The sequence below is a fragment of the Phyllobates terribilis genome, unplaced genomic scaffold (genome assembly GCF_046119375.1).
Source record: "Phyllobates terribilis strain yellow unplaced genomic scaffold, ASM4611937v1 Scaffold_3__8_contigs__length_932513732, whole genome shotgun sequence".
Classification (NCBI taxonomy): Eukaryota; Metazoa; Chordata; class Amphibia; order Anura; family Dendrobatidae; genus Phyllobates; species Phyllobates terribilis.
The window spans coordinates 471,181,058-471,199,734 of record NW_027362763.1 but is presented as its reverse complement, the minus strand read 5'-3'; the positions used below and the strand labels follow the sequence as shown (position 1 = coordinate 471,199,734).

At 43.0% G+C, this 18,677-nt stretch overlaps 1 protein-coding gene and 1 pseudogene across 2 annotated transcripts in view; one reads left to right on the top strand and one right to left on the bottom strand.

Moving 5' to 3' along the window:
• METTL24 (methyltransferase like 24) overlaps window positions 1-7,135 on the top strand; it is a 133,402-nt gene extending 126,267 nt beyond the window's left edge. For both annotated transcript variants that reach the window (XM_073675855.1, XM_073675856.1), the window contains exon 5: window positions 343-7,135. In XM_073675855.1, the coding sequence (XP_073531956.1) occupies window positions 343-657 (315 nt within the window). In that variant the 3' untranslated portion in view covers window positions 658-7,135. The remainder of the gene's footprint in view (window positions 1-342) is intronic.
• LOC141258567 (uncharacterized) lies at window positions 6,533-17,283 on the bottom strand (annotated as a pseudogene).
• Between the last annotated feature and the right edge of the window lie 1,394 nt (window positions 17,284-18,677).

Below are 18,677 nucleotides of genomic sequence, written 5' to 3'. Positions count from 1 at the left end.
CAATGGAAACTGCAGGGAGTGAGTGCAGCCCCAGCTTCCTGTGACATCCTGTCTGAGACTCCTCTCAAATGAAAGGTCACAGGAAGTGAAGTAAAAACAAACACATTCACTGATTAGCTAGGTAGGGAGAACTATAGTGAATTTTATAATAAAGCTAATTACAAAAGTGGTTGGGGTGTAAAGATGGATACTTAGAAAGGAAATACTAAGTACCTGACCAACCGTTTATTAAAGTTTGAGTATTTTTCTGGGCTTAATAAATCTGCAATTATAGGTAAAACAACATTTTTTAGACAGATATAAGTGATGTGACTCGACTAATAAATGTGTATTTTCATTCAGATAGATGTTCTGAAAGCAGACATGGAAAGCGCAGAGTGGAAGATCTTGGAAAATCTCGTTCTAGAGGGTGTTATCGAGCAGATTGGACAGCTTATTTTGGAGATCCATCTCCATTGGCCTGGGTTCGAGATCAGTGGAAATGACAGCAGTGTTGTCAGGTACTGGTACAGCTTGTTCAAAGAGCTTGAGCACAAGGACTTTAAACTTTTCTACTCATTCAAGGACTTATCGAAACCACAAATGTTCCTTAAAAAAGAGGTTTTTAATGCAAGTAGTTGCTATATACTTAGCTGGGTAAATACCAGGTGGACATAATACAAAGATACCAGAAGACTTGCACAGAATTAAACTTGCTCTCGTTATGCTGCTCCAAGAATGAAAAAAAAAAAGTCAGTGAGGATTTATATTCTGTAAAATGAGTAATTCAGTTTTCTCAATAACGCTCATCAGCCAACTTGTCTTTTTCAGAAAATTGTCTCTTATAGATTAGGAAGCTTAAAGGTTCCCCTGCTGGTAAAATATTGATATTCCCGATATTGGCAGATGTGTCATTTCAAATCTCTCTTCATAGTCTATTTAAGAAAATAGTGTGATTTTAGCTGGCAGATGTCATTTTTTTAGACTTTCAAACAACAGACAAAACATGAGTGAAGGCAAAGGTTTCTTAATCCTAATATTAAATGAATTGTGTGACTTAAAACGGATTTCAAAATACCCTTTAGAGAACTCTGTCTTAATGTAGAGGGCCTCGTTTTTCGGACAGGACACCCTAAAACCTCCGTATGTAATTGGGACCGTTCCAACCAAAAGGTATTATGAAAAGTAGTCTATCTTTTTTACCTAATGACTTGGTTACGAAGACAAGTAACATTTTCAAGTAAATAGTTTTTTTCAGATAAAACCTAACAGTATCACCATATATAATGAATGCACATGCAATGCTTTCTGCTTCTAACATGTGCTTCAGTTATATCTATGCTGCCCCCTGCAGTTTATATGAAAGCAGTGCCCCTCATACTGAGGGATAGCCAATATTGCTTTAATTCAAAATCAGACACCACAGTTTTACAGAAGCTGTATAATTATTGCAATAATGAACATTTGTTAAATTAAACAAAGAATAATCTATAGTCTATAAAGCCTGCGATCTACATGATGCAATTTGTAAAAGTTTATATTCTGGCACTTAAAAAAAAAGCCAAATATGCTTGAGAACATGCTGCCCGCAGGTAGGAGAATTATGTTCATTGTGACATCTTCCTTTAAACACATTCAACAAAATGTGGTCCATGAACACACCTCCCACCCCACTTATTTCAATGAATGGCAAATGCAATAACTAACAAAATTAGAGAGTACTTTATCTGTGATGATGTTTTTAGCAAAAACAAACAAACAAATAAACCCAAAACTGCAAAATGTCAGCCACTGTTTTTCTTTTGTGCAGTTTTCTGTCTTTTGTCAAATGTAATCAATTTCTGTCAAACTGCATTTTGCCATATTAGGATGGGCTTTTGGACATTGGCAGATAAGTGCATTGTGGGAAGTCAGGCAAAAAATACTAGCACCAGTCGTGGTGGAAGAATGCTGATGAAGAGGAACTACCCACTGTGGATATAAAGTTACAGAGCATGAGAATCCTGAATAACGTTCCTGAGTAGACTAAACCATGTTCACCAAAAGCAGTTTGAACTTGTGGGCAGCAAGACCATGTTTTTACTCAGGTTTTGAATGAAAAGACAGATTTGCTTTAAGCTGAATTTGTGGTTTGGGTTTAAAAAATAAAAGATAAATAAATGCCAAGCTGTTGCACTGTGTGAAGCCTGCCACTGTTATGTAATGGCTTGTCTGAGCTGCAGCATAACCTTGTGACTCTAAACAACAGTGGAGATTCAGCTGAAGCAACGTTCCCAGGGTTTTTTAAAAACATATTGTAAAATTGTATACAAGAGGAATTATCGTGGCCTCTAAACCTGTGTACAGCAAACATTTAATGTCATGAAGAACTCTGCAAAGGTTTTAGGCAGATGTAGAAAAAAATGCTGCAAATTAAGAAAGCTTTCAAAGATAGAAGTGTTAATAGTTTATGTATATCAGTTAACAAAATGCACAAAAAATAAATCAAAATCAAATCACTATTTGGTGTGACCACCAAAAACTGCATAAATTCTCTTAGTTACACCTGTACAGTTTTTGAAGGCACTCGTCAGGGAGGTTGTTCCAAAACATCTAGGACAACTAATCACAGATCTTCTGTGGATGTAGGCATGTGCAAAAACTTCTGTATCTTCATGTAATCCCAGACAGACTTGATGTTGAGATTAGGGCTCTGTGAGCAACATATCACTTCCAGGACGATTTGTTCTTCTTTATGCTGAAAATAGCTCTTAATGCCCTTAGTTGTATGTTTGGGGTCATGGTCCTGAAGAAGACTACATTTGGAGCCAATCAGGTGCCTCCCTGAGGATACTGCATGATTGATAATTATCTGTCTGTATTTCTCAGCATTGAGGACATCATTAATTCTGACCAAATCCACAACTCTATTGGCTGAAATGCAGCCTCAAATTTACAAAGAACCTCCTCCATGCTTCACTTTTACCTGCAGATACTCATTACTGCTGATGCAGTATGACTACTTTGTGTCTTACTGCTATGCTCAGTCTTGCCATGGTGTATGATCTGTGACATAAAACAGTCTTCCACAACCTCTACTTTATAGCATAGTTTGGCTGTTCCCCATCTAGTTTAAAGCCTACCACACAGTTGTTTCTGACTGTATTTAAACCTACTTATCAATAGGATATTATACATGTTACTATAATTCTACAAAACCAAGACTTGCAGGTCTACCTAGAACAGTGATGGCAAACCTTTTAGAGGCCGAGTGCCCAAACTCGTACATTAATTTTTTTTTTGTCTTAAAACAAAAACATAATAACAGAATTTTCAATGATATAAACAACTTATTATTGAAAGGTAAAATTTGCATTTGGCATGCTTCTCTGAAAAGTCATAGATACTCTTCGGAAAGCACTGTGTTATGGCTGCTCTCAGGAAGGCACTGTGTTATGGGTACTCTCCAGAAGGCACTGTATACTGACTCCTTGCCTCCAGTACAAGTCACTCTGGTGGTCTCCGGCTAGACAAGGAGAAATAATATCTTATTCTTTGACCATTTGACTTCTCAGGCCTGTTACAGGCCAGCAGCAGAAGCAAATCTGACGATGTTTTGTTCCTGTCACTTGAGGTCTTAGTGGCCAGGTGACCAAAAGAATGGATGTCATTACTTGCTGTCCTGCTAGAGACCACTAAAGCAGCTTGTGCTAGACCAGGGGTGGGATACCTTTTTTCTGCCTAGAGCCATTTGGATATTTATAACTTTGTACGGGGCTGTACTAAATTATCAGCTTGAATCCCCAGCAGTACAGAAATATCACCAGAACTATCATCAGTACAGAAACACATCACCAGAACAGGAATATATCACGAACCACCAGCAGAACAGAAATGCATTGTTAGAACTCCATCAGTACAGAAACACAAGCATTACAACCCTCATCAGTATAGAAATTCATCAAAAGAACCACCAGCCGCACAGGAATACATCAGCAGAACCACCAGCAGTACTAAAATGCATCAGTAGAACCCACTTCAGTAGAGAGAGACCGCATCACAACCCTCATCAGTACAGAAATACATCTCCAGAACCCCCAGCAGAACAGAAATACTGTTATGCGCTTGGTTGTGAAACCACTGTGCCACGGTCCAGAGATGAAGCCTGGAGGAGTGTAACTAAGTGACCACCTGGTTCTTAACTAGAGCCCCTAATAGTGGGGTTAGACTTTGATCCAGGTGGACACCAGGTACTACTGCAGGACAGACTCCGGAGCCGTAGCAGCTGACCCCAAAAGGAATGTACGGAAGCAGGGATGGACTCAGGCATAACCGCCAGGAAATGAATAGCCGGAGGGTGGATACTGCATGACTGGTAGACAGGACTGGAACTGGAAAGCAGGAACAGACGGGACAGGTTACGGGAACGCAGGACGAACAGGTGCAGGAGCGGGTTCAGACTGGACGGATGAGAGAGCGGTAACAGATGCAGACCAGGCGGGTCAGGATGAGGACTTGGTATAGGCGGGATGGGATCAGGAGCAGGTACAGGCAGATGGATGGGTTCAAGAACAGGAAGCACGGGTACAGGGACCTTACAACTTAGACGTGAAAATATTAATAGACTAGAGTTGCTAAGGCAATAGGGGAGGGTTCCTTAAATACCTGATGTCGCCCATCTATTGGCTGGGGAGATTTTCAGAAGCACGGGTGCGACCCCTTTAAGAAGCAGGGAGCACGCGCACGCCCTAACCATCCTCCCAGGAGATCTGCTTGTCGTGCGCAGGAACTAGGTGAAAGCAGACGCTGCAGGGACCGGAGCAGCACAGGAGGGTGAGTAAACACACCGGTGACCCTGCTGAGAGGAGGATGGAGACTCAAGCAAAGGCGCCGGCGCTATCCTAACAAATACATCACCAGAACCACCAGCAGTACAGAAATTCATCACCGGAACCACCAGCAGTGCAGAAATACATCAATAGAACCCTATCAGTACAGAAACACAGCAATACATCACCAGAAGTACAGAAATACATCACCAGAATCACCAGCAATACAGAAATACGTCAGTAGAACCCCATCAGTACAGAAACACAGCATCACAACCCTCATCAGTACAGAAATACATCACCAGAACCACCAGCAGTACAGAAATACATCACCAGAACCACTAGTAGTACAGAAATCAGTAGACCCCCCAAACACAGCAGCACCACCCTCAATACAGGAATACATCACCATCAGTACATGAATACATCATCTGAACCACCATCAGTGCATGAATACATCACCAGGACCACCAACAGTTCATGGTACACTAATTATATTGTCTGGTCAGCCTCATATACATTTGTATCACATGAATCTGCAATGACCAGTATGTATATCCTTAACAATGGTAATGAGATGTTGGGAATTATCAGTGATTATCAGACTGCGGACCATACAGGAACCACGATACTGATGAAAATTAGTCAGTATCACAAATAAACATTTACATCCAGTACCTTCTAGATGACATTGTCTCTGATTGAAGTTGTTCTCTTTCTTTTCTTCATCTTGTCCAGATGCCAAGACGACTTTTCTCATCCACAGCTTGTCTCCGCAGACTTCCCTCTTCTCCAGTCTTCTGCAGCACATCCTGACACAAAGCCCTTAAAAATGGCAGTGATCATAATGCTCCTGAATAAAAATATATGCCTATACTGAGCCCCTGAATAAACAATTGCCCCTCACTATATTAGATGCACAAAATATGACCCACCCTGCACAAAATATGACCCACACACTGTTCCTCCTATGGTACACGCCCTCCACACTACCCTCTCCTTTTCATCATGGGCCTCCTTTTCACATTGTCCTCTCACACTGTGTCCCCCCTATACTACCCACTCTCTATACTGTGCCCCTTCGTCACAATCCCCCCTTCACGGCATATTGTCTCTTCCTGGCTGTGCCCTTACACTGTCCCCCCATGCTGCCCTCTCTTCTGTATACCGAGAACGCACATTACCCAGTCTCTATTCTGTGCCCCTCACACTTTTCTTCACCAATACTGTCTCCTCACACATTCCCCCCTCAAACTGTCTCCTCTCATATCCTCCTGCTAACCATACTGTCTCCTCACACATCCGCCATGCTCTCCATACTGTTGGCACCCATCCTCCTCCCCATACTGTGTCTGCATATATTCCCCCCTTGCTCTTCATAGTATCAGCACCTATCCCCACTCGCCCCTCGTTCTGTCAGCATCCACCCCCCTCTCGCTACCCATACTGTGTCTGCACCCATCCCCTCCCTCACTTCACATACTATGTCCTCAAATTTCTCGCTTCCCATACTGTGTCCGCATCCCATCCCCTCCCCTCGCTCTCCATACTGTGTCTGCACCCATCCCCCTCATACATGCCTCCTATCCCTACTCCACATCCTGTGTCTGCACCCTACACTTCCTCACTCTCCAATCCTCAGATTTCTCCACCCCTTTGCTCCCCATTCTGTGTCCACATACATGCTTCCCATACTATCTTCCAATTACAATAAATCTTCGATGTCTTCAGCTCCACTGGACCACTTAACACCAACGCTGCCTGCGCCTCTGTTGCTGGCGAGTGACATCAGCGTGATCAGATGACCTGATCGTGCTGCTGACGTCGTCCTGACCGTTCAGGGCTTCAATTATACTTGCATCTGAAAGGTGCGCTGCACCTTCTCTGTGCCGACTGTCAGCTTGACAGCCAGCACAGAGGACTGCTGAATCCCAGAAAAAGTCATAGTACTGGGGCAACGGTAATAGAGGCCCACGATAGAGGGCTCTAAGCACCACCTCTAGCACGCGTGCCATAGGTTTGCCATCACTGACCTAGAAGAATTGATACTGTTCTGAAGACAAAGGGTGGTCACACCAAATATTGATTTGATTTAGATTTTTCTTTTGTTCATTCTATTGCATGTTGTTAATTGATTTTTTTTTTTTTTTAACACTTATTTTTTAAAGCAGTCTTATAGTGCAGCATTTTTTCCACCAGCGCCTAAAACTTTTGCACAGTACTGTGTATCAGATTATCTAAGGAGAATGTGTTGAGATTGTTATGTAATAACACAGCTGGATTGTGTTGGCTAAGTATTTGTTTCAATATTTATGATGGTTTATTTGTTATTGATCAGCATTGTGCAGTGAAATATAAATAATTTGGAATTATTTCAAAAAAATAAAAATTCGTACAATTTCACATGACTTCCAGTATCTGTACAGAATTGTTTACTTAATTTATTGGTGGGTTGGATAGAAGAGGGATATTTTTTCCGCGTAGATATCAGACCTCCTTTACTTGGCAGAGGCTGAATGGTGGTACAAAATAATCCCTGCAGTTCCATACCATGTGTTTTATCGTATGTTGGCGATATGAAAATACAAAGAGTGATTAAAATGGATTTTACCCCTTAAGGATGGAGCCAATTATGTCCTTAATGACCAAGCCAAATTTTACAATTCTGACCAGTGTCAATTTATGAGGTAATAACTCTGAAACGCTTCAACGGATCCCCCTGATTCTGAGATTGTTTTTTCGTGACATATTGTACTTCATGATAGTGATAACATTTATTCAATATGACTTGCGTTTGTGAAAAAAAACGAAAATTTGACGAAAATTTAGAAAATTTTCAAACTTTGAATTTTTATGCCCTTAAATCAGAGGTCACACAAAAGTTAATAAATAACATTTCCCACATGTCTACTTTACATCAGCACCATTTTGTAACCAAAATTTTTTATTTGTTAGGAAGTTATAAGGGTTAAAAGTTGACCAGTGATTTCTCATTTTTCCAACAAAATTTACAAAACTATTTTTTTAGGGACCACATCACATTTGAAGTGACTTTGAGGGGTCTTTATGACAGAAAATACTCAAAAGTGACACCATTCTAAAAACTGCACCCCTCAAGGTGCTCAAAACCACATTCAAGAAGTTTGTTAACCCTTTACGTGCTTCACAGGAACTGAAGCAACGTGGAAGGAAAAAATTACTATTTAACTTTTTTTCACCAAATTTTACTTCAGGACCTAAATTTTTTAATTTTCTCAAGGGTAATGAGAAAATGGGCCACAAAATTTGTTGTGCAATTTCTCCTGAGCACGCCAATACCCCACATGTGGGGGAAAACCACTGTTTGGGCGCACGGCAGTGCTCGGAAGGGAAGGAGCGCCATTTCACTTTTTGAATGTAAAATTTGCTTGAATAATTAGTGGACGCCATGTCGCGTTTGGGGAGCCCCTGATGCGCCTAAACAGTGGAAAGCCCCCACAAGTGACCACATTTTGGAAACTACACCCCTCAAGGATTTTATCAAGGGGTATAGTGAACATTTTGAACCCAGAGGTACGACACAGAATTTGATAACATTAGGTCATCATATTGAATAAGTTGTCACTAGTCTTGAGCGCAAGTGCTTGCTACTTGAGTTTGCATCAGGTACTCAGGTATACACCAAGTATCGCATGCTCAAGTCACTGTCCCGCATGTTTCACGGTTGTTAGACACCCAAAAAAAACATACGGGGATTGCTCGTGTATGGCAGGCAATCCCCGTGTGTTTTTTTGGCTGTATAACAACCACGAAACATGCAGGGCGAGGACTCGAGCAACCGCAATACTCGGTGCATACCCGAGCACCCGATGCAAACTCAAGTAGCCCTCAACACTAGTTGCCATATTGTCATAATTTTTTTTTTACTTTTGAAAAAATCCCAACTCCATCACAACCCTACCAAACCTTAGCCCTAATCCTAACCGTAACCCTAACACAACCCTAACCATGGGCTAACCCTAACCCTACCAAAAAATATATTTTTTATTTTATAAATTTTATTTACCTAAAGGGGGTCAAAAGGGGTTTTTATTTATTATTTTTTTATTTTGATCAGTGTGATAGGGTTTATCACAGTGATCAAAATGAACCAATAGGGAAAAATTCCCTGTTGTTGCCAGGCGCCGAGCGGCAGATCTCGGCGGGCGCACCGTCCATGCGCCCGCCATTTTTTTTTCTGCGGCAAGATGCCGGAGAGCCTGGGGAAGATCCGGGGGGCTTCATTTCTCTTTCCTGTGACATGTATATCATGTCAGAGGAGAGAGAAATTATTGTAAACCACGGGCATACTTTTTTCTTTTGTGATCACCTTTATTCGGTGTATAACGGCGATCATGTGACAGGGGACCGTAAAAACCGGCCCTGATCATATTCTCCAGGGTCTTAGCTACCGTAGCTGAGACCCCGGAGAATTTCCAACTCTGGGGGTCGCTACAGCCTTATTCCTCAGCGACGCATTTTCACGGAGCTGAGGAATGAGTACCCTTAACCGCCGCTATGAAAATGTGTTACTGCGGTCGTTAAGGGGTTAATATGGAGAATTGGAGATCTCAACAAACAGTAGGGATCCAAAGAAGTTTCTTGCCAGTGCAGACCATAGACCCTTATTTTTATGCTCCAAAGGTATGAATATCCAGAGATGATGAGGAAAAATAAACATGCTTCCCACTTGCTGAACTGTGCGTTATAGTGCTGAACATTAATTGTTTAAACTATTTAAAAAAAAAAATCAAAGGGAAACTAACTTCCTCATGTGTCAGTCTGTTATCCGTTCTTTTTAATGATGCTTCTATCCTTAAATATCACACAGGCACTGTACTAATAGCAGTAGTATGAATGAGGGACACTTTTTTTTAATTTAGGGTTTGCATCAAGTTAATAAGTTATCTACCACCTATCACTAGGATAGAGGATATTAATCTCCCTGAGCACTAGTTCCCCTACTCATTAAGACTAAATAGAGCACACTTCAACTCCATTTATTCTATATGGGACTGCTGGAGATACCTGAGGGCTATACTCAATCTTCGGCATTCCCCTTGGGACTACATGCTTGTATTATATACTGCAATGCTTCAGTATTGCACTACTTAGGGAAAATAATCTCCTATAAACCACAGCCACAGGTTTCATAGGAGCCCCAAGATGGCAGCAATGGGGGCCTTCAAGCTGCCATGGTAACCCATTGGCATCCCGTAGTAGCTTCACAAATGGGCTAATAGGCGCTCCCTGCACAATTTAAAACCATTTAAAGGCCCCTGTTAGAGATTGACAGCAGCATCTAAATGGGTAAACAGCAGCGATCTGAGCTAGCTTGGGTTTTGACTCTTACAGTGGCATGTAAAAGTTTGGGCACACCTGAGCAAAATTACTGTTATTGTGAACAGTTAAGCAAGTTGAAGATTAAATGATCTCTAAAAGACCTAAAGTTAAAGATGACACATTTCCTTTGTATTTAAGGCAAAACATATATATTTTCATCTTTTACATTTTAAAAATTACAAAAAGGAAAATGGTCTGATGCAAAAGTTTGGGCACCCTGCATGGTTAGTACCTAGTAGCACCCTCTTTTGAAAGTATCACAGCTTGTAAATGCATTTTTGTAGCCAGACAAGAGTCTTTCAATTCTTGTTTGAGGGATTTTCGTCCATTCATCCTTGGAAAATTCTTCCAGTTCTGAGAGAGTCTTGGATCGTCTTGCATGACCTGCTATTTTGAGGTCTAACCACAGATTTTCAATGATGTTCAGATCAGGGGACTCTGAGGGCCATTGTAAAACCCTCAACTTGCGCCTTTTGAGGAAGTTTATTGTGGATTTTGGCGTGTTTAGAATCATTATCCATTTGTAGAAACCATCCTCTATTTTCAACTTCAGCTTTTTTACAGATGGTGTTATGTTTGCATCAAGAATTTGTTGAAATTTCATTGAATCCATTCTTCTCTCTATCCGTGAAATGTTCCCCGTGCCATTGGCTGCAACACAACCCCAAAGCATGATTGATCCACCCCCATGCTTAATGGTTGTTAAATTTCTGTTCCTGCAATTCTGTGCACTTTGTTCTCCACATACTTTTGATCATTGTGGCCAAAGAGTTCTATTTTAACCTCATCTGTCCACAAGACTTGTTTCCAAAATGCACCAGGCTTGTTTAGATGTTCTTTTGCATACTTCTCACACTAGATTTTATGGTGAGGACGCAGGAGAAGTTTTCTTCTGATGACTCTGCCATGAAGGCCATATTTGTGCAGGTGTCTCTGAACAGTAGAACAATGTACCACAACTCCAGAGTCTGATAAATCTTTATTAAGGTCTTTTGCAGTCAAGTGAGGGTTCTGCTTTGCCTCTCTAGCAATCCTACGAACAACTCTGCCTGAAATTTTGCTTGCACTTCCAGACCTTATCTTGACCTCCACTGTTCCTGTTAAGGCCCCGTCACACTAAGCGATATCGCTAGCGAGATCGCTGCTGTGTCACGGTTTTGGTGACTCACCAGCGACCTCACCAGCGATGTCGCTATGTGTGACACTTTGCAACGATCAGGCCCCTGCTGTGAGGTCGCTGATCGTTGCAAAGTGTCCTGGACCATTTTTTGGTCGTTGGCCTCCCGCTGGACAGCACACATCGCTGTGTGTGACCAGCGGGACCAACGATCTGGCTGGTAACCATGGTAAACAGCGGGTTACTAGGGGCACACGCGCACTTAGTAACCCGATATTTACCATAGTTACCAGCCTGCTCCTGCTTGCAGCAGGCTGGCAACGGGAGCAGGACATCGTGGAACGATTCTTTCCACGATATCGCTGCTCCCCTGATCGCTGGTGAGCCTGCCTGTTTGACAGCTCATCAGCGATGTATTAGCGATGCAGCAACGATCCCTGACAGGTCGTATCGTTGTCGGGATCGCTGCTGCATCGCTTAGTGTGACGGGGCCTTTATCTGCAATTTCTTAATTACATTTCGAACTGAGGAAAGGGCAACTTGAAAACACTTTGCTCTCTTCTTATAGCCTTCTCCTGCTTTGTGGGCCTCCACCATTTTCAGAGTGTTAGGCCGCTGCTTAGACGAATCCATGGCTGCTGTTTTTTGGCACAAGGTTTTAGGAGGCTGGCCTTTCCTAACGATGATCGTGAACAAGCCATAACCCTAACAGGCTAATTAAGGTCTGAAACCATGGTTAAAGCTAGATGAGCATACAAATCTCCAATGATGCCCAAAGTTTTGCATCTGCTCATTTTCCTTTTTGTAATCTTTCAAATGAAAAAAATGAAAAACTTATATATATAATATACACTGCTCAAAAAAATAAAGGGAACACTCAAATAACACATCCTAGATCTGAATGAATGAAATATTCTCATTGAATACTTTGTTCTGTACAAAGTTGAATGTGCTGACAACAAAATCACACAAAAATCATCAATGGAAATCAAATTTATTAACCAATGGAGGCCTGGATTTGGAGTCACCCCCAAAATTAAAGTGGAAAAACACACTACAGGCTGATCCAACTTTGATGTAATGGCCTTAAAACAAGTAAAAATGAGGCTCAGTATTGTGTGTGGCCTCCACGTGCCTGTATGACCTCCCTACAATGCCTGGGCATGCTCCTGATGAGGTTGCGGATGGTCTCCTGTGGGATCTCCTCCCAGACCTGGACTAAAGCATCAGCCAACTTATGGACAGTCTGTGGTGCAACGTGACGTTGGTGGATGGAGCAAGACATGATGTCCCAGATGTGCTGAATTGGATTCAGGTCTGGGGAACGGGCGGGCCAGTCCATAGCTTCAATGCCTTCATCTTGCAGGAACTGCTGACACACTCCAGCCACATGAGGTCTGGTATTGCCCTGCATTAGGAGGGACCCAGGGCCAACCGCACCAGCATTTGGTCTCACAAGATGAAGGCATTGAAGCTATGGACTGGCCCGCCCGTTCCTCAGACCTGAATCCATCTCACAAGGGGTCTGAGGATCTCATCTTGGTACCTAATGGCAGTCAGGCTACCTCTGTCGAGCACATGGAGGGCTGTGCGGCCCTCCAAAGAAATGCCACCCCACACCATTACTGACCCACTGCCAAACCGGTCATGCTGAAGGATGTTGCAGGCAGCAGATCACTCTCCACGGCGTCTCCAGACTGTCACGTCTGTCACATGTGCTCAGTGTGAACCTGCTTGCATCTGTGAAGAGCACAGGGCGCCAGTGGCGACTTTGCCAATCCTGGTGTTCTGGGGCAAATGCCAAGCATCCTGCACAGTGTTGGGCTGTGAGCACAACCCCCATCTGTGGACGTCGGGCCCTCATACCACCCTCATGGAGTCGGTTTCTAACTATTTGTGCAGACACATGCACATGGGGCCCTCATACCACCCTAATGGAGTCGGTTTCTAACTATTTGTACAGACACATGCACATTAGTGGCGTGCTGGAGGTCATTTTGCAGGGCTCTGGCAGTGCTGCTCCTGTTCCTCCTTGCACAAAGGCGGAGGTAGCGGTCCTGCTGCTGGGTTGTTGCCCTCCTATGGCCCCCTCCACATCTGCTGGTGTACTGGCCTGTCTCCTGGTAGCGCCTCCAGCCTCTGGACACTACGCTGACAGACACAGCAAACCTTATTGCCACAGCTCGCATTGATGTGCCATCCTGGATGAGCTGCACTACCTGAGCAACTTCTGTGGGTTGTAGAGTCCGTCTCATGCTACCACAAGTGTGAAAGCACATCCAACATTCAAAAGTGACCAAAACATCAGCCAGAAAGCATTGGTACTGAGATGTGATCTGTGGTCCCCACCTGCAGAACCACTCCTTTGAGTGCGTCTTGATAATTGCCAATAATTTCCATCTATTGTCTATTCCATTTGCACAACAGCATGTGAAATTGATTGTCAATCAGTGTTGCTTCCTAAGTGGACAGTTTGATTTCACAGAAGTTTGATTTACTTGGAGTTATATTCCGTTGTTTAAGTGTTCCCTTTATTTTTTTGAACAGTTAAGCAAGTTGAAGATGAAATGATCTCTAAAAGGCCTAAAGTTAAAGATGACACATTTCCTTTATTTTAGGCAAAAATAAATACACTGCTCAAAAAAATAAAGGGAACACTTAAACAACAGAATATAACTCCAGAAGTTGCTCAGGTAGTATAGCTCATCCAGGATGGCACATCAATGCGAGCGGTGGCAAGAAGGTTTGCTGTGTCTTGTCAGCGTAGTGTCCAGAGGCTGGAGGCACTACCAGGAGACAGGTCAGTTCACCAGGAGACGTGGAGCGGGCCCGTAGGAGGGTAAAAACCCAGCAGCAGGACCGCTACCTCCGCCTTTGTGCAAGGAGGAACAGGAGGAGCACTGCCAGAGCCCTGCAAAAAGACCTCCAGCAGGCCACAAATGTGCATGTGTCTGCACAAACGGTTAGAAACCGACTCCATGAGGGCCCGACCTCCACAGATGGGGGTTGTGCTCACAGCCCAACACTGTGCAGGACGCTTGGCATTAGCCACAGAACACCAGGATTGGCAAAGTCACCACTGGCGCCCTGTGCTCTTCACAGATGAAAGCAGGTTCACACTGAGCATATATGTGACAGACGTGAGAGTCTGGAGACGCCGTGGAGAGCGATCTGCTGCCTGCAACATCCTTCAGCATGACCGGTTTGGCAGTGGGTCAGTAATGGTGTGGGGTGGCATTTCTTCGGAGGGCCGCACAGCCCTCCATGTGCTCGCCAGAGGTAGCCTGACTGCAATTAGGTACCGAGATGAGATACTCAGACCCCTTGTGAGATGGATTCAGGTCTGAGGAACGGGCGGGCCAGTCCATAGCTTCAATGCCTTCATATTACAGGAACTGCTGACACTCCAGCCACATGAGGTCTGACATTGTCCTGCATTAGGAGGAACCCAGGGCCAACCGCACCAGCATATGCTCTCACAAGGGGTCTGAGGGTGCCATACGTACCAGGATTGGGGATGAGGCAGCAATGTGTACCAGGATGGTGAAATTTACCACCTTAGGCTTATACTCGCATCAATAAGTTTTCCCAGTTTTTTGTAGTAAAATTCGGTACCTCGGCTTATACTCGAGTATATACAGGTGCATCTCACTAGATTAGAATACCATCAAAAAGTTAATTTCAGTTCTTCAATACAGAAAGTGAAACTCCGAGTCATTACAAACAGAGGGATCTATTTCAAGTGTTTATTTCTGTTAATGTTGATGATTATGGCTAACAGGCAATGAAAACACAAAAGTCATTATCGCATCAGTAAATTAAAATAATTAACAAAAAACACCTTCAAAGACGTCCTAAGCATTTAAAAAGGTCCCTAAGTCTGTTTCAGTATGCTCCACAATCATGGGGAAGACTGCTGACTTGACAGATGTCCAGAAGGCAGTCACTGACACACTCCACAAGGTCCCAGAGTTCCAAGTTTCATTTGGAAAATAAAGGTCCCAGAGTCTGGAGGAAGAGTGGAGAAGCCACAATCCAAGCTGCTTGAGGTCTAGTGTGAAGTTTCCACAATCAGTGATGGTTTGGGGAGCCATGTCATCTGCTGGTGTAGGTCCACTGTGTTTTATCAAGACCAAAGTCAGCACAGCAGTCTACAAGGAAATTTTAGAGCACTTCATGCTTCCCTCTGCCAACAAGCTTTTTGGAGATGGAAATTTCATTCTCCAGCAGGACTTGGCCCCTGTCCACACTGCCAAAAGTACCAATATCTGGTTTAAAAGCAACAGTATCACTGTGCTTGATTGGCCAGCAAACTCGCCTGACCTTAACCCTATAGAGAATCTATGGGGTATTGTCAAGAGGAAGATGAGAGACACCAGACCCAACAATGCAGACAAGCTGATGGCTGCTATCAAAGCAACCTGGGCTTCCATAACACCTCAGCAGTGCCACAGGCTGATCGCCTCCATGCCACGCCACATTGATGCAGTAATTGATGCAAAAGGAGCCCCGACCAAGTATTGAGTGCATTTACTGAACATACATTTCAGTAGGCCAACATTTCAGATTTTAATAACATTTTTCAAGTTATTATAAAGTATTCTAATTTAATGAGATAATGACTTGTGTTTTCGTTGGCTGTAAGACAGGATCATCAACATTAACAGAAATAAACACTTGAAATCGATCACTCTGTTTGTAATGACTCAGTATAACATGAGTTTCACTTTTTGTATTGAAGAACATATACCTACTATATACTATCCATCTCTCTATCTATATCTATATATTACATATATAAAATGTGTATATACACACATGTACAGTACAGACCAAAAGTTTGGACACACCTCATTTAAAGATTTTTCTGTATTTTCATGACTATGAAAATTGTACATTCACACTGAAGGCATCAAAACTATGAATTAACACATGTGGAATTATATACTTAACAAAAAAGTGTGAAACAACTGAAAATATGCCTTATATTCTAGGTTCTTCAAAGTAGCCACCTTTTGCTTTGATGACTGCTTTGCACACTCTTGGCATTCTCTTGATGAGCTTCAAGAGGCAGTCACCGGAAATGGTCTTCCAACAATCTTAGCACTTGTTGGCCCTTTTGCCTTCACTCTGCGGTCCAACTCACCCCAAACCATCTCGATTGGGTTCAGGTCTGGTGACTGTGAAGGCCAGGTCATCTGGCGTAGCACCCCATCACTCTCCTTCTTGGTCAAATAGCCCTTACACAGCCTGGAGGTGTGTTTGGGGTCATTGTCCTGTTGAAAAATAAATGATGGTCCAACTAAACGCAAACCGGATGGAAAAGCATGCCGCTGCAAGATGCTGTGGCAGCCATGCTGGTTCAGTATGCCTTCAATTTTGAATAAAACCCCAACAGTGTCACCAGCAAAGCACCCCCACACCATCACACCTCCTCCTCCATGCTTCACGGTGGGAACCAGGCATGTAGAGTCCATCTGTTCACCTTTTCTGCGTCGCACAAAGACACGGTGGTTGGAACCAAAGATCTCAAATTTGGACTCATCAGACCAAAGCACAGATTTCCACTGGTCTAATGTCCATTCCTTGTGTTCTTTAGCCCAAACAAGTCTCTTCTGCTTGTTGCCTGTCCTTAGCAGTGGTTTCCTAGCAGCTATTTTACCATGAAGGCCTGCTGCACATAGTCTCCTCTTAACAGTTGTTGTAGAGATGTGTCTGCTGCTAGAACTCTGTGCGGCATTGACCTGGTCTCTAATCTGAGCTGCTGTTAACCTGCGATTTCTGAGGCTGGTGACTCGGATAAACTTATCCTCAGAAGCAGAGGTGACTCTTGGTCTTCCTTTCCTGGGGCGGTCCTCATGTGAGCCAGTTTCTTTGTAGCGCTTGATGGTTTTTGCAACTGCACTTGGGCACACTTTCAAAGTTTTCCCAATTTTTCGGACTGACTGACCGACCTTCATTTCTTAAAGTAATGATGGCCACTCATTTTTCTTTACTTAGCTGCTTTTTTCTTGCCATAATACAAATTCTAACAGTCTATTCAGTAGGACTATCAGCTGTGTATCCACCAGACTTCTGCACAACACAACTGATGGTCCCAAACCCATTTATAAGGCAAGAAATCCCACTTATTAAACCTGACAGGGCACACCTGTGAAGTGAAAACCATTTCCGGTGACTACCTCTTGAAGCTCATCAAGAGAATGCCAAGAGTGTGCAAAGCAGTCATCAAAGCAAAAAATGGCTACTTTGAAGAACCTAGAATATAAGACATATTTTCAGTAGTTTCACATTTTTTTGTTAAGTATATAATTCCACATGTGTTAATTCATAGTTTTGATGCCTTCAGTGTGAATGTACAATTTTCATAGTCATGAAAATACAGAAAAATCTTTAAATGAGGTGTGTCCAAACTTTTGGTCTGTACTGTATGTATACATACATATGTATGTATACATATACAGTACAGACCAAAAGTTTGGTAGCCATGCTGGTTCAGTATGCCTTCAATTTTGAATAAATCCCCAACAGTGTCACCAGCAAAGCACCCCCACGCCATCACACCTCCTCCTCCATGCTTCAGGGTGGGAACCAGGCATGTAGAGTTCATCCGTTCACCTTTTATGCGTCGCACAAAGACACGGTGGTTGGAAAGAAAGATCTCAAATTTGGACTCATCAGACCAAAGCACAGATTTCCACTGGTCTGATGTCCATTCCTTGTGTTCTTTTGCCCATACTAGTCTCTTCTGCTTGTTGCCTGTCCTTAGCAGTGGTTTCCTAGCAGCTATTTTACCATGAAGGCCTGCTGCACATAGTCTCCTCTTAACAGTTGTTGTAGAGATGTGTCTGCTGCTAGAACTCTGTGTGGCATTGACCTGGTCTCTAATCTGAGCTGCTGTTAACCTGCAATTTCTGAGGCTGGTGACTCGGATAAACTTATCCTCAGAAGCAGAGATGACTCTTGGTCTTCCTTTCCTGGGGCAGTCCTCATGTGAGCCAGTTTCTTTGTAGCACTTGATGGTTTTTGCAACTGCACTTGGGGACACTTTCAAAGTTTGCCCAATTTTTCGCACTGACTAACCTTCATTTCTTAAAGTAATGATGGCCACTCGTTTTTCTTTACTTAGAATTTGTATTATGGCAAGAAAAAAAAGCAGCTAACAGTCTATTCAGTAGGACTATCAGCTGTGTATGCACCTGACTTCTGCACAACACAACTGATGGTCCCAACTCCATTTATAAGGCAAGAAATCCCACTTATTAAACCTGACAGGGCACACCTGTGAAGTGAAAACCATTTCCGGTGACTACCTCTTGAAGCTCATCAAGAGAATGCCAAGAGTGTGCAAAGCAGTCATCAAAGCAAAAGGTGGCTACTTTGAAGAACCTAGAATTTAAGACATATTTTCA